Source organism: Hemibagrus wyckioides, linkage group LG05, assembly GCF_019097595.1.
Source record: "Hemibagrus wyckioides isolate EC202008001 linkage group LG05, SWU_Hwy_1.0, whole genome shotgun sequence".
In the NCBI taxonomy this organism is placed as follows: Eukaryota; Metazoa; Chordata; class Actinopteri; order Siluriformes; family Bagridae; genus Hemibagrus; species Hemibagrus wyckioides.
The window spans coordinates 13,539,666-13,563,074 of record NC_080714.1 but is presented as its reverse complement, the minus strand read 5'-3'; the positions used below and the strand labels follow the sequence as shown (position 1 = coordinate 13,563,074).

General features: G+C 39.1%; 1 protein-coding gene across 5 annotated transcripts in view; it reads right to left on the bottom strand.

Moving 5' to 3' along the window:
- Positions 1 to 15,672, bottom strand: part of LOC131352499 (citron Rho-interacting kinase) — a 52,212-nt gene extending 36,540 nt beyond the window's left edge. For 4 of the 5 annotated variants that reach the window (XM_058388618.1, XM_058388622.1, XM_058388620.1 and 1 more), the window contains exons 1-9: positions 15,291 to 15,542; positions 6,947 to 7,035; positions 6,639 to 6,782; positions 6,426 to 6,545; positions 2,136 to 2,306; positions 1,944 to 1,997; positions 1,780 to 1,833; positions 1,506 to 1,646; positions 212 to 337 (exon numbers count right to left, since the gene is read on the bottom strand). In XM_058388618.1, coding sequence (XP_058244601.1) covers positions 212 to 337; positions 1,506 to 1,646; positions 1,780 to 1,833; positions 1,944 to 1,997; positions 2,136 to 2,306; positions 6,426 to 6,545; positions 6,639 to 6,782 — 810 coding nt within the window. In that variant the 5' untranslated portion in view covers positions 6,947 to 7,035; positions 15,291 to 15,542. The other variant, XM_058388617.1, reaches the window with a different exon arrangement.
- Between the last annotated feature and the right edge of the window lie 7,737 nt (positions 15,673 to 23,409).

Here is a 23,409-nt window from a genome sequence, read left to right as displayed (position 1 = left end):
AATATTTTATAGCATCAAATATTTATGAGCAATCAGTGTAGCCACACAATCTAAAAGGGAAACACAATAAAAGTTTGTAGTCTGTTGGTTCTGGAACTGAGACAGGTGCAGAGAGCATGCTAGGATCAGTAGGTGCCACTGCTCAGTCAGACAGAAGAGACCAAGAATATGTGTGTGTTTGTGTATCAGTAGGTGACCTGCTGTCACTTACCATGATTTTGTCAGCCATCTGTTGTATCTGCTGTGATTTGGTCTGGATGTCCTCTTTTAGTTTGCTCTCCCTGCGCTCCACAATCTCCAGCCTCTTTACTTGATTTTCCAGGGTTTTTCTGCCATCCTACACCATCACACACAACCCATGAATGATGCATGACCATTGTAAAAAGAAACAAGTTCCACACCTTTAAATATCAGATACATTCCAATTGTTCTTGAGATTTCTATATTTAATGTTTAAGTGGATTGTTGCAAGAACTGAAAAATAAAATATCCAAAAAGAAAATCCACATAAAATAACATATTCAATATTTGTGATATATATATAAACTCCTGGGATATTGATCTGGTCAGTTATGTAGCAGAGGGGGTTGTTAATCAGTTTCAGCTGCTTTGGTGTTAATGAAATTAACAACAGGTGCACTAGATTTGCAACAATGAGATGACCCCCCACAACAGGAATGGTTTCACAGGTGGCACTGACATTCTTTTCCTTACTCATCTTTTTTTTTTTTTTTTTTTACAGTTTTTCACAAGTTTTGCATTTGGCTAGGGTCAGTGTCACTACTGGTAGCATGAGGCAATACCTGGACCCTACAGAGGCAGTCCAACTCCTCCAGGATGGCAGATCAGTATGTGTCATTGCCAGAAGGTTTGCTGTGTCTCCCAGCATAGTCTTAAGAGCATGGAGGAGATTCCAGGAGACAGGCAGTTACTCTAGGAGAGCTGGACAGGGCCGTAGAAGGATCCTTAACCTTGTCAGGCATGCATACAAGCACGTGGGGGCCATACAAACTACTGAGTACCATTTTGAGTTGCTGCAATAAAATTTCAGCAAAATGGACTAGCCTGCTGCATAATTTTTTTACTTTGATTTTCAAGGTGTTTTTGAATTCAGCCCTCTGTAGGCTCATAATTTTCATTTCCATCAAACGATGTGGCATCCTTTCATTCCTAATAGTCTATATCAGTATAGATATCCAGCAAGATATTGAGATCTTATGTGTTTTCAAAGTGTTCCTTTAATTTATTTGACCAGTGTATTTTTAAATATATTTTGGAAATTTAGAGAAAGAGGTGTCAAAACATATTGTTTTTTTGTTTTTTTTGTATTAAGATATTGCATCAAAAAGTCAAAAGTATACTTGTCTAATGGTCATGTCACAATATGCCCTTAATCAAGCTATAAATACTTAATGTATTGATGTCTGAATATGTCTGAATGTCTGAAACTACAAATACTTTTAATTTTTGCTCACTCAGTTAAACAGCATATCTTCATATCTAACCTCTGTCTCACGCAAGCGTCTGCGTAGGCTGTCAGTGGAGTCCTCTCTGATCTGAAGTCGTGCAACATCCCGCTCAAGGCGTTCTTTAGCCTGACGAACATTCTGCAGGAGCTCTGTGGCCTCAGTACTCGCTTTCACTGCCTGAGAGAGATTGTAACAGAGTAAGAGAATCCCTGGAAAGAATCCTTGCTTAACAGTTAGTAATATACAATAACAAAATACAAGTAAACAAGTAAAGCCATTTCTGAGGTACAGTAAAGGTGATTGTTAGCACCTTGTCTAATTTGTCCTGAAGCTCCTCAATTTTTACTTGTTGCTCCTCATTGGTCTGAGTAAATAAGAAAAAAATACATCCAAATATGGGTTTACACACTTTGAAGACCGAGAAAACATTCAACTCAACCCCTATTACAGAAAATGAGAAATTATTTGACAAACCTTCTGCAGTTTAGTTAGGAGGTCCTCCATTTCAGCCTTGCCTTGTTCTTTGGCCTGTGAAACATTTACAGTGTGAAACATTGGAGGGTACACTGTCTTCATAATCACGTAACATATAAGTGATCTTCTGTGTATTTGTCTCTGTATTAAGTTTATTTGTTTCTATCCCCACCCTGTAACAGCTTATCTGACCTTTTGGATTTTCTGTTGGTAGTCTGCTGCCTTCCTTTTCAGCTCCTCACTAGTCTGACGTGACTCCTTCAACTCAGACTCATATAAGTCACTGCGACGCCGTGCGGCAGAGAGGTTCTCCTCCAACTGACGAATGGACACACGCATCTCTTCCAGCTGAGCATGATACTCCTGTAGGGAAAAAAACAATTCCATCACTAATGCTTTTAAAAAGAATAGAAACACTGCAGAAGAGAAAGGAAAATCACAAAGCCAGACAGTGGATTCCTTGTGGAAACAGTGGAAAATTGTTGTTGAAATGCATAAACCAACCTGAAGCCCAGACAGCAACATGAAATACAAGGTGGTGCCAGTGAGGTAAAATACTCTTTGTTGAGTACAGCTCAGCATTTAACACTATAAATCTGTCTATAAATTCCTGGATCTCCAACTTCCTGACAGGCAGACTACAAGCAGTATGGGTAAGCAGATGTAAATATCAAGAAATGAAGCTGAAATTCTGAAATATATATTCCCAAAACCCAAATGTCTTCAGTGTATAGCAAAAACAATAGAATTGGACTTGCCCTTTCAAAACTTTCAGAGGAGATTATATGCTTATGTTACAAGTTAACAATTTAACAAGATAATGATAGAGAATAATTCATAACTACATTATAGTACCTATTATATAAAGGTGTAAATTTGACACTTAATAAAACAAAATTGTGAATTGAATATCTTGCTGAAGACTAATATGAACCAAACTGTTCATTTAGCCACACTGAGTCAACACAGTCTGGTTATGTAAATCCTCTCAGCTGAAATTAACTGTTGGGCAAATTATTGATGGGCACAAGAAAATCTGCAGTAGCTCTAATATAGAAAGTATAAACATTGGGGATGAACAACAAACTATTTAAAAAAACTTTTTAAAAAATATTACACCAGAGATACAATAATTCTAACATGAATTATTATTAATATTAAAAATTAGGCCAGGCATGATATTAAATTTGCAAACTTCCACAGTCAAACACTTCAAATCTGCTTAAAATTGGAAGCAGGAGTAGACACTGCCATTCAGGAATAATGTGGCTAATAAACACTTAAAACACAACACAGAACACTTACTCCCTTTAATGTTTGAAACACACAAGACTGGAAAAGAATAAAAAATATCTGTCAACAGATGTCTTTATAAGTACAGGAGGTAAATGGTTAATCTCTGTGAAATGCTGAGTGCAACTAATTGAAGCCCTTTTGCCAGCATGTCATGCCTGCCTCCTCACTACATCTGCACTCTCTTCACTTCTGGCTACCATTTTTGGTTGCCATGGAAACCAGAGTGCAATAGCACACAGAGTTGAAGGAACTGTGCCTGAGAGCATTTTTTTTTATTATCTCACCCCTTATTCTGCATATGGAATAATAATACATAATACAGATTATACTAACACTCTATGCACCCTGTGTGCTATTATGCAAAAATTAAATAAAGAATGAAATAGATAATAGATTGCAACACAGCATGGGTGTCACAGACATGCCAGCCACTACAACACTTCCCCGCTCTCTGTCACCGGAACACTAATTGCGCCACCTGTACCTAATTCTCCAGCACCTATTTAAGACTTTCACTCGCCAGTGGCAGCAGCGAGTATTGAGACTGGTTGCTGTCTATATACCTGCCATTATCTCCGTAATATGCCTTGGTTCTATGACTGCCTGAGTTAATTCTGCCTGCCTGATTTTCCTTACCTGCCTGCCTGATTTTCCTTATCTGCCTGCCTGATGTTCTTTATCTGCTTGCCAGCATTAGTAAAGTTCTGTTGTCATGAACTCTCTGCCTCCTCCAGTGTGTGTGTCCTGAAACAATGGGCTTGTTTTGCTTGGAAGCCATGGCTTCAGTAGGCCACATTACATGGGTATTACAAAGGGCTCAGATTGTGCAATGCACCATTAAATATGCTGCAGGAAGAAATGTGTTGCACCTGGTGTGCATTTAATTAACACATGCACTGCAGGAAGCTGACACCAATGTCAAAAAAAAAAAACATACACATACAGCATAAGCTAATGACAATGGGTCCAACACACTCCAAAGTTAATAGCTCTAACCAGTGCATATAGACTTAACTTACACCTTTTACAATTACATATACTGCCTATGTCATGCAGCCATAGCACCATCAGGAAGTTTTTCATCCCTGACAGGTTAATACACTGTCACCATCTGTCACACACAATTTGTCTTTCTTCTGGACATTGTTGATCATTGAATATTGAATGTCAGGATCATATATCTTCTCCCTTTACAGCAACCTTGCATTGAAGGAATATTGCATACAATGTGACCTAATGGAAAACATCTCGCCCTAAGTACAGGTGTAACACACAATGCAAAAGCAAATATACACTATATTGCCAAAAGTATTCGCTCACCCATCCAAATAATCAGAATCAGGTGTTCCAATCACTTCCATGGCCACAGGTGTATAAAATCAAGCACCTAGGCATGCAGACTGTTTTTACAAACATTTGTGAAAGAATGGGTCGCTCTCAGGAGCTCAGTGAATTCCAGCGTGGAACTGTGATAGGATGCCACCTGTGCAACAAATCCAGTCGTGAAATTTCCTCGCTCCTAAATATTCCACAGTCAACTGTCAGCTGTATTATAAGAACGTGGAAGTGTTTGGGAACGACAGCAACTCAGCCACGAAGTGGTAGGCCACGTAAACTGACGGAGTGGGGTCAGCGGATGCTGAGGCGCATAGTGCGAAGAGGTCGCCAACTTTCTGCAGAGTCAATCGCTACAGACCTCCAAACTTCATGTGGCCTTCAGATTAGCTCAAGAACAGTGCGCAGAGAGCTTCATGGAATGGGTTTCCATGGCCGAGCAGCTGCATCCAAGCCATACATCACCAAGTGCAATGCAAAGCGTCGGATGCAGTGGTGTAAAGCATGCCGCCACTGGACTCTAGAGCAGTGGAGACGCGTTCTCTGGAGTGACGAATCACGCTTCTCCATCTGGCAATCTGATGGACGAGTCTGGGTTTGGCGGTTGCCAGGAGAACAGTACTTGTCTGACTGCATTGTGCCAAGTGTAAAGTTTGGTGGAGGGGGGATTATGGTGTGGGGTTGTTTTTCAGGAGCTGGGCTTGACCCCTTAGTTCCAGTGAAAGGAACTCTGAATGCTTCAGCATACCAAGACATTTTGGACAATTCCATGCTCCCAACTTTGTGGGAACAGTTTGGAGCTGGCCCCTTCCTCTTCCAACATGACTGTACACCAGTGCACAAAGCAAGGTCCATAAAGACATGGATGACAGAGTCTGGTGTGGATGAACTTAACTGGCCTGCACAGAGTCCTGACCTCAACCCGATAGAACACCTTTAGGATGAATTAGAGCGGAGACTGAGAGCCAGGCCTTCTCGTCTAACATCAGTGTGTGACCTCACAAATATGCTTCTGGAAGAATGGTCAAAAATTCCCATAAACACTCCTAAACCTTGTGGACAGCCTTCCCAGAAGAGTTGAAGCTGTTATAGCTGCAAAGGGTGGACCGACGTCATATTGAACCCTATGGATTAGGAATGGGATGTCACTTAAGTTCATATGCGAGTCAAGGCAGGTGAGCGAATACTTTTGGCAATATAGTGTATTATATTTTGATTATATTTGGATTGCTGCTGGTTGACCAATAAAATTTACACTAGCATAGAACAAAAAAAAATTTTTTTGAATATAGTCAAATATATCTGCTATTTCCTGCCACAAGATATCAATATTCCATAGACAAGTTTATTAAAGCTATTTCTAGAAATTTTATTGTTGCTCATTTTAAACTTTAATTAGTTATTCTCTATTAATGGATCAGCTTCTTTTTGGAAATAAATGCTTAAAATTACTTGCAATTTTTAGGTTTTCATTTTTTGTATTGCACTTGCCTCACTCCTAGTGTAGTACAGTCAATCCCTGGTCCCAACATACAGTCCTTATGGTTGTGTTATCATAGCTCATAGCACACATTCAGTGTCCAATAATGGTACAAATGTGTTGGGAACTGGATTAAAGCTAAATCATCTACCACCTGGTTTCAAGGAGAAACACATTTAATCAAGAGAAACACATGGCATAGATCATTTTCACCCAACTTCAGAACCTAAACACACTCACAGTAGCTCCAGATATGATATACCCACCATTTTGCAATATAAGGAAAACTGAAGAACACTAGAGAAGCAGCCACTGAAGATCACTTTAAATGTTTCTGTACTGTATGAGGATTATGTGAAGTCTTTCTGTACCTGTTCTTTGATCTCCTGCAGTTTATTGCTCTGCTCACGGATGTTGTGGAGCAGCTGCAGAGCTTTATCATCCTCCTGAGAGACCTCCATACGAGCCTGTTCCAAACTGCGCTTCAAACTCTATATAGAAAACATGTAAATGTTCATGATTTAGATACAATACTGTATGATTTTAAAATGATAGATGTATGATTTATTTAAATATAAACCTACACTGCACTCTGTGATGTATGTGGCCAGGTCCTGTTCCAGGATGCTTCGCTGAGTCTCAGAAGCTTTCAGCTCAACATCCTTCTGCTGGAGGACTGACTCCAAGTCAGACATTGTTCTCTGCACTTTAGAAATCTCCTGCTCCATCTTCAATATAATTATAAGAAATACATCTATTACACAAATGTAACAACTTCAAAAACAAATTTAAAATATATTTTAATAAATAATATTCAACCAGATTCAACAGATTTTACTCCAAAGTTTGTCAACAAATATTTCAGAATCCCTACAGTAATTATAATACATACCTTCAAATATATTTCTTGGTGAAGATAGAGTGCTGCTATGGTTTTTTCTCTTTTGATGCTGTTGGTCTAAAAGGAGTGCGGTTCTTGCCCTTTAAAAAATAAGAGGTGGTATGAAAACACATATGCTATAAAGCTGTGCTTCTCAAACCAGTCCTCTGGGCCCCCCAGAGAGGTTCACATCTCTGTTTTTATGAGTTGGGATAAAGCAAAAAATATAGACCATCTGGGGACCCTGAAGAATGATTTGCCCACTGTAGATCACTGGACAAAATATATGAGGGCAAGTATTTTGCCATATAAACATCTAAATTATAAAACAATTAAAACATGCAGGAGCCATGAAAAACAACACTAAATTATGTATACATTCAACTCATTTAGTTATTTGAAGTATACTTAAAGAGAGTTACTATCATAATTATAATAATCATTACAATATATTGTACAACATTTACATTTACATTTCTGGCATTTGGCAGACGCTCTTATCCAAAAGTACAAAAGTGCTTTAAGTCTCTATCAATGAATAACATGATAACATCAACATAACATTATACCATTACTATGTTTTTACACATGCCCATAAAAACTAATAAAGGTAGTTTAAAGTACATAGGATTGTTTTCCAAGGTGGAATTCAAGTTTCAAACATTTTCTTTCAGGTAGAAATAAGTAAACATTATAATAAATAAGTAAATATAGCTCTGAATTTGGATAGAATATTGTACCACAATTAATCCAGTAATTTGAGAATATGGCTATCCAACAAGGAATGTGGAAGAATTGTTCTCTAATCCTTCATTTTATGTTGCAGTTGTTATCTGTATTTTCAAAGAACACTGGGTGTTGATATTTGACATGGCAATTATAGTTCATGATTTAATACTACTCTTTTCAAGGTTGACTGTCCTATAAAAAAAATCAATATACACTACCAGTCAAAAGTTTGGACACATCTTCTAATTCCATGGTCTTTCCTGATGTTTATTTCTTTCTACATTGTAAAACAATGCTGAAGGCCGAAAATAAAACAATAACGTCCTTTGAACAGTTGATATTGAGATATGTCTGCTACTGATACTCTGTAAAGCCTTTATAACGGCTCTAATCTGAGGTGCTGTTAATTGGTGATTTCTGAGGCTGGTAACTCAAAATGAACTTCCCCTCAGCAGCAGAGGTCAGTTTTGGTCTTGCTTTACTGGGATGGTCTTCATGTGAGCCAGTTTCATCATGGTGCTTGATGGGTTTTGCAAATGCACTTGACAATACTGTTCTTGCAAGGAGCTATTCCAGAACACCTGACCTTAAAATAACACCACCGTGTCTTAAAATAACAACCGACTGTTTTTTGTTGTCATTACTTATGGATTACTTAAGTCCATGTGTGTTATTTCATAGTTTTGAAATCTCCAGTATTGTTCTAGAATGTAGAAAATAAATCCCTAAACAAAAAACATTGAATTAAAAGGTGTGTCCAAACTTTTGACTGGTAGTGTATATAAGTATAATAATAATAATTATAAAGTATATAGTAGGATAAGTATTTACTCAGAACAAGTGGATTGTTGAACTTTTCAGCCCCCTGCATTTTAAAAGGCAGTTGTGAGAAATAATTTACACTTTGATGTGTTGGTCCAGCACATGTGTTATTTCCCTGCAATTGGGAAAATTGTGCATTTCAAGTTGATGCAGTCACATGGCCTTAACTAAAATGCAATCTTTATGCTTTTTTCTATCTCACACCTGGAAGGTTAAGTGTCCTAACAAAAGTATGTCTGGTGTCTATAAACAGGATTTCACTTTTTCAGAATGTCAGTGAACACCCTCTGTAATCTCAGTACAAGGATATCGACAAAATATCCCTAAATAAGAGTGGGAAAATGGAAGGCCTGTAACGCAAATGGTGTCATGCATATTAGTTAGAGGGGGAGAACCAATCACAGGCTGTCCCCAAAGATAACTTTGGATTAAGTTAAACCAGTTAATGTTTGCAGCACAACATTTGGATAAGCCTGTGAAATACTGGGAGAATATAGTCTGGTCAGATGAGACCAAAATTGAACTCTTTGGATGCCATAATACACACCATGTTTGGAGGACAAATGGCACTGCACATCTCCCCAAAAACACCATTCCAACAGTGAAGTTTGTAGGTGGGAACATCATGGTGTAGGGCTGTTTTCAGTATACGGTACTGGCAAGCTTCATATAATTGAAGGAAGGATGAATGTAAAAATGTACATAGACATTCTTCATAATCAGCTGCCATGTACCAGGATGATGAAGATGAAACAAGGGTGGACATGTCAGCAAGACAATGATCCCAAACACACAGCCAAGGAAACTCTCAATTGGTTTCAGAGAAAGAAAACAAAGATGGTAGAATGGCCTAGCCAATCACCTGACTTGAATCCAATTGAAAATCTGTGGAAAGAACTAAAGATCAGCAAGGTCTGCGCAGAGTTCTGACCTAAACACCTATGGGATGAATTAGAGCAGAGACTCTATGGTCAAAATGGTTTTTAAAAAAGCCCATAAAAACACTCCTAAACCTTGTAGAAAGACTTCCCAAAAGAGTTGAAGCTGTTATAGCTGCAAAGGGTGGGCCAACTCCATATAAAATTCATGTGTATGTAAAGGCATTTGGGTTGAGGTGCAGGCCAGTCAATTTCCTCCACACCAAGCTTTCTGAACCTTGCTTTGTGAACTGGTGTACAGTCATGTTGGAACAGGAAGGGGTCATCCCCAAACTGTTCCCACAAAGTTGGGAGCATAAAATTGTCCAAAATATCTTGGTATGCTGAAGCATTAAGAGTTCCTTTCACTGAAACTAAAGGGCCAAGCCCAACCCCTGAAAAACAACACCTGAATTTAATGATTTGGAGGGGTGTCCCAAAACTTTTGACAATATAGTGTATTTGCAATAAACTATTCATAATTTAATAGACAATTTATTTGCAATATTCAAAAAATAAGAAAACATACTAGTGTGTAACACTTATTATGCTACTACTGTCAGGAGTCTTTGCCTCCACTGGTGCAGAATCCAGACCCAAATGCAGGGATAAGATGAAAAAGCAGGTATTTTATTAATAAATAACAAAAGAAACAAAGGAAACACTGGGGAAAACTAGGCAACTAAGAACAAACTAACAAACAAAACCCAAACAGAAACCAGGTAACAAAAGAGAAGGACTCTGCAAACACAAACACAAGACAGCAGGGATAAATAGGGAAGGTAGTCATTGAAACTTAAGAAACAGGTGTGCAGAGGTGGGGGGGAAAGGGAAGAAGGATTGGGTGGGGCAAGTACATGTGCAAATAGAACATAAACAAAAGCAAATGGGAATATCAAGGAACCCTGCCAGACAACTACACAGATTATGCTGCTTACCACTACTACAAATTTATTTTAAAAAGCATTAAAATTCTTAATATGTAAAGTTAAAGATTTGTTCATTAATAATAATAATTAATTTCTAATTCAAGTGTTCAGAGACCATTATTTTAAAATGACAATAAATAAATTTATTGTCATTGTAACATGTACAAAGAAATTTAAAAATGTAAACCAGTCATCTCTCATGATATTATAAAACTAAAAAAAGAGCATAAAAATATTTAAATAGTATTCACATAAAAAAAATTTGGTTATAAAAAAAATGATATTCAAATATTTCATTGTTAACAAATTACAGATAATTCAGTTTTCAAATATTCAGAAACCTGTACTGAGGTTGCTAATTTCACTGCTCAAACGGTATCTAGTTTACTTACTTTATTACTTTGTTTTTTTTCACTCAGGTGTGTGTGTGTGTGTGTGAGAGTGAGAGAGAGAGAGAGAGAGAGAGAGAGAGAGAGAGAGAGAGAGAGAGTGAGTGCTTATGTAGACATGTTTATTTCTGTTAGTTTATTCATTATTAAGACACAAAACATTTATTAACAAGAATTATTGAAACCAACACCTCCATATTGTTCAAACATAACAGAATCAACCATCCAGCACCCAAGGTATCGCATGGGCCTCATTACTTTCACCAATGGAAACTGAAAAAAAAAAAAACATACCTGCAGCAATATTTACACTGAATCATATTTCAGTGTATAACCTACCTACCACACACAAAGCTCAAGCATTTAATGGTAGTATATACAAAATGGTACAGTACACTATGCTCCATGCACATTTGCCCATTAGTGGCTCAGATGTTAAACTTGATTTTTTTTGTAGAATTTATTCATTTGACTGGGTGAGTTTGAGCTCTAAACTTAGCAAATCCACTACAGGTTTCTGAACATTTGAAAACTGAATTATTAGAACTTGCAAACTCTGAAAATAAACATTATTATTATAAATTTAAATTATATAATAAATTCAGGGTTTTTTTTATTCTTTCAACATTTGGTTTCCAAGTTGAAATGTAAGATGATTAACGATTTTATGCACAGCGACTTTAAATGCACTAAAAGACTGTCTTATTTAAAATATTTAACATTGTAATACTTCTTCTTCTTATTATTATTATTATTATTATTATTGCCACATCTCAAATCCAACTTCAGTGCTTCTAATAGTTTCTGTAAATTAATGAAACAAAAGCAAATATGAAGTTGCATCATTTGCAAAGCAAGAGATGCCACATAGGGTCACAATATAGTTTGGGAGACCCTGGGTTACACACACTTCAGAAATGGACACATAAATGTTGCTATGTGTATGGTAGCATAGCTGTTTGGAGATGAGATGGACCTTTTAGAATTTTTTAGAATCTTTTAGTCAAATACATACTTTGCCTTTCAGTCATTTCCACTGATGTGCTTGTGAGAAATAAGTTGCTTTGTGCTATTTGCTGTGATGAAGAATTGCATTTTTAGTGGCAGCACATACATCTGTAGCCAGCATTTCAACAAATCTGACTATTCAAAAACCCCCAATGGAGTTTGGAAGTTGACAAAGTTATTTCAATATGAATACTGTACTGTAATTTGAATAATACACACCTCAATAAATAAAATTTCTGTGGTGTATTTAATTAATGTTCAGTTTACAGTTTTGACATTTTGTTTGAATGTCTGCATGAATTTCATGAAAACCAAGCACATTAAAGAAGCGAAGATACCATGTATAATAAGAAAATAAATCTTTTTTTTTTTACAGTAGTGAAAGAAAAGACTTGTGAAACATTACAAGACTTTAAACTTGAAGAGGGGCAGTGAGGAGAGCCATCATACCAAGGATTAATCAAAATTTAAGGATTCATTCCTATGCAAGAGGATAAGGTGTAGACCATTGATGTAGTTCAAAAGACAGTAGTAGTTCAAAAAAAAGTAGTTTTATATACTATACTCATTTTATAACTAAGAACCGACTGAAAAAGTCGTTTGTCTTTAACTAGATAATATCAAATGAATACATAATTTGCAGAACAAGCACATCCTCATTTGGTGATTTTGTCTCACCATGCATCTGGGATACAAAAGAGTAGGATGCAGCCAGGGTGTGATAAATAATGAAAACAGCAGTAGAAACCATGGTTGACCATAATGAAACTACAACAAAATTTCTATGACCTAGTTGCTGAATCCTATACAGAAATGAGTATACTGCATGAGTGGAAGAGCAAGAAAGGCATGTAACAGGTGGTGAGGCCAGTCGTGGGCCAGAACAGACTGCACCAGAAGGCTGTCCAGCTCTGTCAAAAAGAACTACACCTGGCTTGGAACAATGTTGTCTGAGTAGACTATAACATGTTGACAGACTTCATCTTCTACATATGGCAAGATCTGGTGGCTATTAGAACAGACTATGCCACATCACATGCACCTCCTGAAAGGTAAAAGTTTAAATTGGAAAGCTTGACCTTAGATAGTAAACCGTAGTATCTTATGAATGTAAAATCTGAAACTTAACAGAAAAAAAACACATTTTCTTCAATAGAACACCATAATTTTAATTTATTTAAAAAGAGAGCCTTTGTCCAAGATCGTAAAAATGAGACAGCAATGATTTTGTTGTGGTCTGAAATCAGCAAAGCCTTAAACCACAGTAAAGCTGGGTGCTAGGACATTTTAGTTATACTGTAATAACTAGTCTTCCCGGACTCCCTGCTTGCACTCTGCACACAATGAACATTGTCCTTAACTAGTAAGTGATCACTAGCATGCCTAATATTCTGTGTTTCTCTCTCTGAGATACCATTGACCCTGCCGACATCTGCTCTCTGGATCTGCCAGATCCATTATGATGCTATACTTCTGGGGTCTCATGACTTGAAGTTTGCTTGCTGCTGAGGATGGCCCCACATTGACAACCTGGAGATACATGGGGTTGCTGGGGATAGTACCACTTAGAAACCATGGAGATGGCTTTCGACTGCAATTGCCATGAACAGTTTTGCACTCAGTTCTCCATTAGGGAACAGCTGATGATAGCTTCAACAAGACTCATTTTTATAAGTATAATGAATCTTCTGGTTATGCAATTGCATTTTTCTGGCCAAATAATACAGTTATAAAACGGAAATAATTTTTTATAATCACAATATCTGGTGCCTCCCAGATAAGGATGGGTTCCCTTCTAATTCTGGCTTGCTCAATATGGATGCATTTGAATTTAAAATGCATATTCTGAATTTATGTCCGTTGTTGAAGGGGCTATACAAAAAAAAATTGAACAAAATCAGATTGTACACAGGTTATGGTCATTACATCGTTATATTAGACTTATCGTGGAAAGCATATGTCACATAATTAGAAAAATTCTTGGTTTGACCCTAATGGCTTGTCATATGTTCATGCTGCGTGTGGCGTCTGGTTCACTCTTGTCCATCGACCGTATCCATGGTCACGATGCATCACGAGCATTTGTCACGACTCCAGGAAAGGAACCTTAGTGATGGTCACAGCAATAAAATTTTTATTTTCACACAAATGTTATGTATGGAAGAGGAGACATTTTTTCAAAGCGTGCTGTTTAAGGAAAGTGGTGAAGCCGACAGAAAAGCACTCGGCGATTATTGAAAGCTGCAAGCTGCTCACGACTCCTATTAAGAAGCTTATTAACATGTGGCGCAGTGGAAATGCCAGCTACATCTAACATTTTTTTTTCTTTTCTTTTTTACAATAAAATCTACTACAACCAGTGTACAGTGAGTTGCTTGCAGAGTTGAAATGCACAAAGTTTAAAATGGATTAAAATCTGATAAACTAGTAGCATTGATCAAATACGATGACTTTGCAAGCATTTCTCTATTTAGAGTAAAAGAGGTGTAGAGAATGTAAGTAGCTTGGTAATGTGCTACACAAACACCAAACGTAAACCAAGCGTTAAACAAGCATTAATGCTTCTGTGTTTCTCACACTGCACTGTCATTGGTCAGCCGTTTCCATTACATAAGTGACATTCGTGCTGTGTGTATATGTATGGAGGTGGGGGGAGCAGGGGTGGTGAGTTGCGGGGGAGGTGATGGTGCTGTTACGGGGTAGGGTAGCAGATTCGTGGAGGGGGGGCACCTGTGTGAGATATATTTGTTTTTATGTTCAGATCTGCTGCAACTTGTCTATCTACAGCTATATTAAGAAATTCCATGAAGGTTGAGGGACTGGAGATGCTGTTTCCATAGAAATATGTCTCATCCACCATCTTAGCTCTTCGTTCTGCTCTTTTTCTGATGCATGCTTCTACACCCACACTTTTCCATCTCAGCATACATCATGGGCATCCAGCCATTACAGCACACATTTTCAGCCACCATTTGTAAGGTTGAGCTCTGTAAATACCTAAATGTCAAATGCACAATATGGACATTTAAATATTACAAACAAAAATATTCTCTTCTGTTCTGTCACAGAAATGGAATAAAACAAATCAGTGTTAGAAGTTATTTGTTTCAGAGTGCAGTGTCATGACCTAACACTCTCCAGCACTGCAAGAACCCACTGTCTGTTCTGCTTATGGGTAAGGTACAAGCTGCAACAACTTGATCTCACACAAAATTCAGGAGCTCTAAAAAAGCTTAAGCAATTTCACTGAATTTGACAGGAATTAGACCAATGGAAAAGCTACAACTGCTAATTCGACACCATTTCACTTCCTTATCATTCATAACTTTTAATACCAGTCAGCTCATGTGAATTCTTGACTTATAAGTGGCGATAATAACTGTGTTGGCTACACTGGAGAAAATAAATGCTCGCTCTCTCTCTCTCTCTCTCTCTCAATCTCTCGTGGAGACATCCAAATAAGCACAGAACGCTTCACATCAAAACAATCTTTGTGCAGCTGACAATTGTTAATTCAATTGTGCCTTGTAGTCTGACAGTCTATTTTCCATTTTGTACTCACTTGCCAAGACTAGTGACTGAGGTTCCACTTCAGAGAGGACAGGTCCTCAGGAAGGATGCCCAGTGGTGTGGCTTCTTGGAGGTCCATAAACAGTGAGATGGGTTTATGTGTCTGGATGCATTCAAGAAAGTCATCTTCAGAGCAGAGTGCAGTGCTGTTAAGGAAGATTAAGAGATGGACTACGAGAGAAGAGAGACAGAAACAGCATCCTAGAGCAGAGCAGCAAATCACACTCAAAAGCAGCTCAGATATACGCACTTGCAGTGAGCTTGGTAAAGCGCTCCCTCTCTCCCTTGTAGTCTCTCCTACACTGTTTTCTCTCTCTCTCTCTCTCTCTCTCTCTCTCACACACACACACACTGCAGTAGCTCTACATAGCAACTGAGTCACTGCCTATCTGTTTATTGCTATCTCCTATTAGAGATAGAAAGTTGCATTGTGACATTTCTCTCTGATTAAAGTCATCCCTTGTCCATACTGTACTAATGAACCCATTTAAAGGTGGCCTAGGTAGGATTCTTCTCTGACAACCCTCATTGTATCATCAGACGTTCATTGAATGGCCCCTGGATTTTGTATTAAACTGGTGTGCAAATTGACAGACACTCTTCCAAGATATTAATGAGATATGTAATAAATTAATAAATAAACTTATTTTATACACGTTTATTTTGTTACACCTGTACATTCATGTAGTAATGCAAAAGAAAGTGTGAGCAACAGTTCTGTAGGTGAAAATGCCTTGTTGATAAGAGGGATCAGAAAGAAGTGGACAGGTTTTGAGGATGTAGTAACTTGAACAAATTACTTTTACAACCTTGGTTGGACAAGCATCTCAGCATGCACAAAACATCAAACCATGAGGTGGATGTGCTGCAATAGAAGAAAACATTGGGTTCCACTCCTCTCCACCAAGAGAAAGAATCTGATGCTATTCAGGTTCACCCAAACTGGACAGTTGAAGATTCAGAAAATAATTCACCTACCTGATCTTTTTCTAGTTTTCAACTGTCTCGTTGACTCTATCTATGTCCAAGCTTCTTGTTGTGATGAAAAGATTTTAAAGATTATTATTAAAAAGATTATATTGCATTTATTACACTGTTATAGAAACAATCTAGCCATGGGGGTCACAGTCCAGTGACTTCTGTGCCGGTCCCAAGCCCGGATAAATAGAGAGGGTTGTGTCAGGAAGGGCATCCGGCGTAAAACATTGCCAAATTTAACCATGCGAATCGTCAGTACTCTGAATTTCATACCGGATCGGTCGAGGCCCGGGTTAACAACGACCGCCATCGGCGCCGTTGACCTACAGGGCGCTGGTGGAAATTGGGCTACTGTTGGTCGAAGAAGTAGAGGAGGAAGGAGAGTGCGTAGACAGAGAGAGAAGAGGAAAGGTAAGAGTGTAGGACTGAGAATAGGAACTCTGAATGTTGGTACTATGACAGGGAAAGGTAGAGAGCTGGCTGATATGATGGAGAGAAGGAAGGTGCATATACTGTGTGTACAGGAGACCAGGTGGAAGGGTAGCAAGGCTCGTAGTATAGGAGCAGGATTCAAGCTGTTTTATTATGGTGTGGATAGTAAGAGAAATGGGGTAGGTGTGGTCCTGAAGGAGGAGTTTGTGAGGAATGTTCTGGAGGTGATGAGAGTGTCAGACAGGGTGGAGTCTGAAGTTGGAGATTGAAGGGGTGATGTTGAATGTTGTTAGTGGTTATGCCCCACAGGTAGGTTGTAAGTTAGAAGAGAAAGAGAGATTCTGGAGTGAATTAGATGAGGTGATAGAGAGTATTCCAGCAGGTGAGAGAGTGGTGATAGGAGCAGATTTTAATGGACATGTCGGTGAGGGAAACACAGGTGATGAGGAGGTGATGGGCAAGTTTGGAGTTAAGGAAAGGAACCTTGAAGGACAGATGGTAGTGGACTTTGCTAAGAGGATGGACATGGCTGTGGTTAACACTTATTTTCAGAAGAGGGAGGAGCATAGAGTGACTTACAAGAGTGGAGGTAGGAGCACACAAGTAGACTACATCCTATGTAGAAGGCCTCTTCTACATAATCTGAAAGAGATTAGTGACTGTAAAGTAGTAGTGGGAGGGAGTGTAGCCAGACAGCATAGGATGGTGGTGTGTAGGATAAATTTGATGGTCTGTAAGAAGAGGTCAAAGATAGAGATGGAGAAGAAAACCAAGTGGTGGAAGCTGAAAAAGGAGGAATGTTGTGAGGAATTTAGACAGAAGTTGAGGCAGGCTCTGGGTGGTCAGGCAGTGCTGCCAGATGACTGGGAAACTACAGCAGAAGTGATCAGGGAGACAGGAAGAAAGGTGCTGGGTGTGTCATCTGTGTTGCAGCAGAGTTGCAGCAACTATAGGGGGATAAAGTTGATGAGCCATACAATGAAGCTATGGGCAAGAGTAGTGGAAGCTAGGTTAAGGAAGGTAGTGGAAATTTGTGAGCAGCAGTATGGCTTCATGCCCAGAAAGAGCACAACAGATGCAATTTTTGCTCTGAGAATGTTGATGGAGAAGTATAGGGATGGTCAGAGAGAGTTGCACTGTGTATTTGTAGACTTGGAGAAAGCGTATGACAGGGTGCCAAGAGATGAGCTGTGGTACTGTATGAGGAAGTCAGGAGTAGCAGAGAAGTACGTCAGAATGGTGCAGGACATGTATGAGAGGAGCAGGACAGTGGTGAGGTGTGCTGTAGGGCAGACAGAGGAGTTCACAGTGGAGGTGGGACTGCATCAGGGATCGGCTCTGAGCCCCTTCCTGTTTGCTATGGTGATGGACCAGTTGTCAGAGGAGGTCAGACAGGAGTCTCCTTGGGCAATGATGTTTGCAGATGACATTGTGATCTGTAGTGAGAGCAGGGAGCAGGTGGAGGAAAACCTGGAGAGGTGGAGGTTTACGCTGGAGAGAAGAGGAATGAAAGTCAGTCGTAGTAAGACTGAGTACATGTATGTGAATGACAGGGAGGGAAGTGGAACAGTAAGATTACAGGGTAAAGAGGTGAAGAAGGTACAGGAGTTTAAGTACTTGGGGTCAACAGTCCAGAGTAATGGAGAGTGTGGGAAAGAGGTAAAGAAGCGAGTGCAGGCAGGTTGGAATGGGTGGAGAAAGGTGTCAGGAGTTTTGTGTGATAGAAAAATTTCAGCGAGAATCAAGGGGAAGGTGTACAGGACAGTGGTGAGACCGGCCATGCTGTATGGTTTAGAGACAGTGTCACTGAGACAGAGACAGGAGTCAGAGCTGGAGGTAGCAGAGCTGAAGATGTTGAGGAGTGACAAGGTTGGACAGGATTAGGAACGAGTACATCAGAGGGATGGCTCATGTTGGACGTTTGGGGGACAAAGTTAGAGAGGCCAGGTTAAGATGGTTTGGACATGTCCAGAGGAGGGAGAGAGACTATATTGGTAGGAGAATGTTGGACATGGAGCTGCCAGGCAGGAGGAAAAGAGGAAGGCCAAAGAGGATATGAAGCTAGTGGGTGTAAGTGTTGAGGATGCAGAAGATAGGGATAGGTGGAGAGAGATGATTTGCTGTGGCGACCCCTGAAGGGAAAAGCCGAAAGAAGAAGATGATACTGTTATAGAAACAAGAAAAAAAGAATGTCAGAATGTAATACGTGGTCACACTTTTGATCTGATTCTAACATTTGGATTAAATATCTTATCTTATTTAAAATGTCTTAGACATGATATATGCATTTTTCCACGTTACTATGTTAAACTTGCATTCACATGGAGTTATCATCCATGATTGGATCACTTTCTGACTCCACAGAACTTGATCAGGGGACTGGTTACTTAGAGTCAGTATTTTGCTATACTACACCCTAGATAATGTAGCACCACTTAGAAAAATAGTAATTAGAGAAGAAAAATAATTAGAGAGAAAAAACTAGCACCCTAGTATAATAACCCCAGAGGCACCTTAAAACAGACGACTAGGTTATTATGACATCAAACTAATTTGGTAGCATTTAAAGTAGCATTGAATTAAAGCATCCTGAGCTACAGAAAATCTCATCACTGCTGGATCAGCATATCTTTCTAATTGAAGATAACAAAAACAAAAAATAAATATTTATTAAATACCATAGCAAACTTAACTAGGAATAAAACCACTGTAGGAAAATGCAAACCATCAATATGCATCAGCAGTGACTTCATGAAGTATTTTAATGGCAAAATTAGGCTTCAGATTCAAAGTATTAATTTAAGATTATTTGATAGCTAAGGCTGTCACTAACAATATTTATATATAACAAAAATATATTCCGGGAGGCAGGGCACTGGACATAGCAGGTAATGTTAGGGTCCTAGGCAAGCATAGGTTCTCAAAGGTAGTTTTTCACGTAGGAGCTAATGATATAAACCTTCGTCAATCTGAGATTACTAATTAAGTAATTGTAGAGGTGTGTAAATTAGCGAAGGCGATGTCTGATGCTGTAATATGCTCTGGCCCCATCCCAATGTGGCGTGGTGATGTAGCTTACAGCAGGCTATGGTCAGTGAACTGCTGGATGTTCAGGTGGTGCTCTGAAAACAATGCGAGCTTCATAGATAATTGGACCTCTTTTGAGGGCAAGCCTAGCCTGTTAAGGAAGGGGCGGTGTCCATCTCGTTCGGGAAAGTGCTACTCTTATTTCTTGCACCATAGCACATAGCCTTAGAACAGGTCTAGTTAATCAGTGACAAGCCAGGGTCAGGGAGAAGACAAGCAGGCTGGGATAGCCATCTGCTAGCTGCACTGGATTGTCACCCAGGGTCACAACATAGTCTTTTCCTGGAGCTAAACAAAAATGTATAAACACTCAGAAAATTTGGTTTAGTAACCTGATTAGCATAAAATTTGATCATAGTGAATGCACAGCCAGCACATTTGATCAGAAGCTAGGACTGTTAAATATATGATCTCTTGTGTCTAAAGTACTTATTGTCAGGTGTCGCTTATCCACACTGCATTGGCTCCCAGTCAAATTACACATTGATTATAAAATACTATTACTGACCTATAAAGCACTAAATGGTCACATTACCTGAGTGACCATATGATCCACCACACCTACTTGGATCAAAGGGTGCAGGCTATTTGGTAGTAGCAAAGGCTATAGCAGGGGGCAGAGCTTTTTCTTACAAAGCCCCAGTTATGGAATGGCCTTCCAATTAGTGTTCTGATTCAGATACAGTCTCAATGTTTAAATCCAGGTTGAAAACACATTTGTTTAGTCAAGCTTTTAATATATAGTTTTTCTTAGGTTCTTAGGATCTGGAAGGCTCATGGGCATAGAGTGTTTGGTGTACTGGGATGTTTGGATGCTGCCGCCTTACCAACATTGCAAGTCACTCAGGTTTGCTTACTGTGAAGTAGTTGGATGCTTTAAGCCTTCATGTCTTCACCTTCCTGCTCTCCCTTTTAGTTATGCTGTTATAGCTAGTCTTGCCTTGAGTCCCTGCCTTGTTTTTAAACAACACACAATCACAAGTATACCTAATATCTTTCTCTTTCTCTCTGTCTTTCTCTGTCAAGCTGTACGTCAATAAACAAATAACAAATAAATAATTGAAAATAAATTGAGTTGAATAAATTAAATTGAAATTGAATTGAATTGGCTACATTACAACGCCTGATCATCTCCTGATCCAGATAGCCCTACCAAGATCTGAGTTTTAGCCTTGAGTCTCGCCATCCAGTCTCCAGCACAGTTCTGTCCCTATAATATTTTGCGCAACAATTTCTGATCAAAACAATTTCTAGTCACAAACAACTTCTTGTCACTTATGCAGAAGGTTAGAACCTCACAAACAACTTCTCCATGTAAAATAATCCACCACACTGAACACCTTCTAAAAATAATCAATTTGTTCCCTTAGAACTGGCTATGAACCAAATTCTTTTAAACTAGCAGTTATCAAACCTTTGATTTTAAGGCCCCACTCTCAACCCATCAGCAGCTGCAAACCCTGTAAGCCAATATCAAACCTCCCTTTTATCCCTGAGATTATAAAAAAGGTTGTAGCACAGCACTTATGCTTAAAGATAAATAGGAATATAATTTGTGATTTAGGACTTTAAGTGGTAAATGATCTACAGTTGGCCTCTGATCAGGGTTGTGTCTCTTTGCTGGTGTTGTTTGACCAGCTATTGATGTAGCAGTAAAAGACCTTGATGTGATTATTAACTTAATGTAGATACTATCAGTAGGGTAGGCTTCTTTCATCCCAGAAATATTCCTAAGAAATAAACTGTCACCGCATGATGCAGAAATACCAATTTATGCTTTTGTTACCTCTAGGTTGGATATGTTTATTCAGGCTTTTTATGAATAGTTTGTTCTTAGCTAAAGGAACAGATCTGGAAGGTTCACGGGCATAGAGTATTTTGGTGAACTAGGATGTTTGGATGCTGTCACCCCTCACTCTCAGCTGTTCACTTTTTGCTGACATTTGAGCGGTTGGCTGCTTTATGTCCCAGGAAGACCTAATGTAAATTACACCTTCTGTCTTTCAGTTTCAGTTATGCAGTCATAGCTAGTCTTGTACATTGTCCTATCTAATATTCTCTCTCTCTCTCTCTCTGTTGAGGTACAGATGCTACTCCTAAGCTCACAGTCTATTTCAAAGTTAGTTCTCCCATTGTGACCATTCTCTCTGGTTGGAGTCTCACCACTTGGAGGTGCTCAATGCTGTTGTGAATAGCCTCATGTGAACTACTGCTGATTACTGTTTGCACTTCTTTTGCGGTAGTCAGTTTTGCACTCAGCTTTGGCAGGAAGATATTAGCATTAAATCTATAATGTATTATAATGGATGTTCTGCCCTTAAATCAAACGCCTTGCTGATTCGACTGTCAGATAACGCCTCCCAAGGACAACAGACACAGGAAATGGTTTAACTGCTTTAATGCTGCCCACAGAATAACGTAAAACTGCAAAGATACAAATACAGAGTGCTAAGTGTATGATAATGATCAACATATTTACGTAAATAAACAAAGGCACTTCATATAGTGCACAGTAAGCATCAGTTATATCAGTAGTAGGTTGAATAACAAATTTACCATCTAACATGTAAAACATAACAAGGAATATATGCATAGAATTATAATACAACATTTACATACCGAAAGTGCCTTCAAATCAACCTAAAATCAAAGAGCAATGATAGCTACAACTGCAGGCCTTTCCATGTCGTTGTTGAAACTAGACTCACATTTACAACGTCATCATATAAGGACTTAACACGTGACATGTAATACCCACTTTGAACACAAGAGGTCACTATACTGCCGATTATTATTAAACCAAAAAAAAGGAAAGAAAACGGTGCTGGTGCATAAGAAACAGCACACTCCCCGTCTGGTATTCCAGAGAATACCAAACCTTCTTACTTCGGTTTAACTCTAAACAGTTCGTTCGGAATCTTCACGAAGCAGGAGTACTATATCACTAATGGGTCTCAGAAACAGCTTCTGTCCATCCTTCCCAGTGGTTTTTACTTGTACCTTCCGGACTCGACCATCTTGGCTTGGATAAGTTTCCATAATAATGCCCAGGGGCCACTCGTTCCGTTTGGACTGAGGGTCCTTAAGCAGAACTATGCATCCATTGGAGATATTTGGTCGTTGCCATCACCATTTTCGTCAATACTGCAAGGTTGAAAGATACTGTTTACGCCATCGATCCCAGAACGTGTTTTGCAAGGTGTTGCACTGTACGCCATTGTTGCTTGTATAGGTCAGGCTTTCCAAAGTCCCCGGGTGGAGCTGAGCTACTACCAGGCTTTTGGGTCAGTAATGTGGCAGGTGTTAGGATGAACGGCTCTGTAGGATCAGTTGATACAGGTATCAGTGGTCTGTTGTTTATGATGGCCATAACTTCCGCCATGAAGGTGGAGAGTACCTCATGTGTGAGTTCTGAGGATGTGCTCTGAAGAAGCATAGAATCCATGATCCTGCGAGCGATGCCGATCATCCTCTCCCATGCACCGCCCATGTGCGATGCATGGGGAGGGTTAAATGCCCATATGCAGTCGTGATCTGACAGAAATTGTTCCACCGCCTTTTCATCAGCATTGGAATGAATCCGCAAGCTTTTAACAAGCTCTGATGAAATTGGT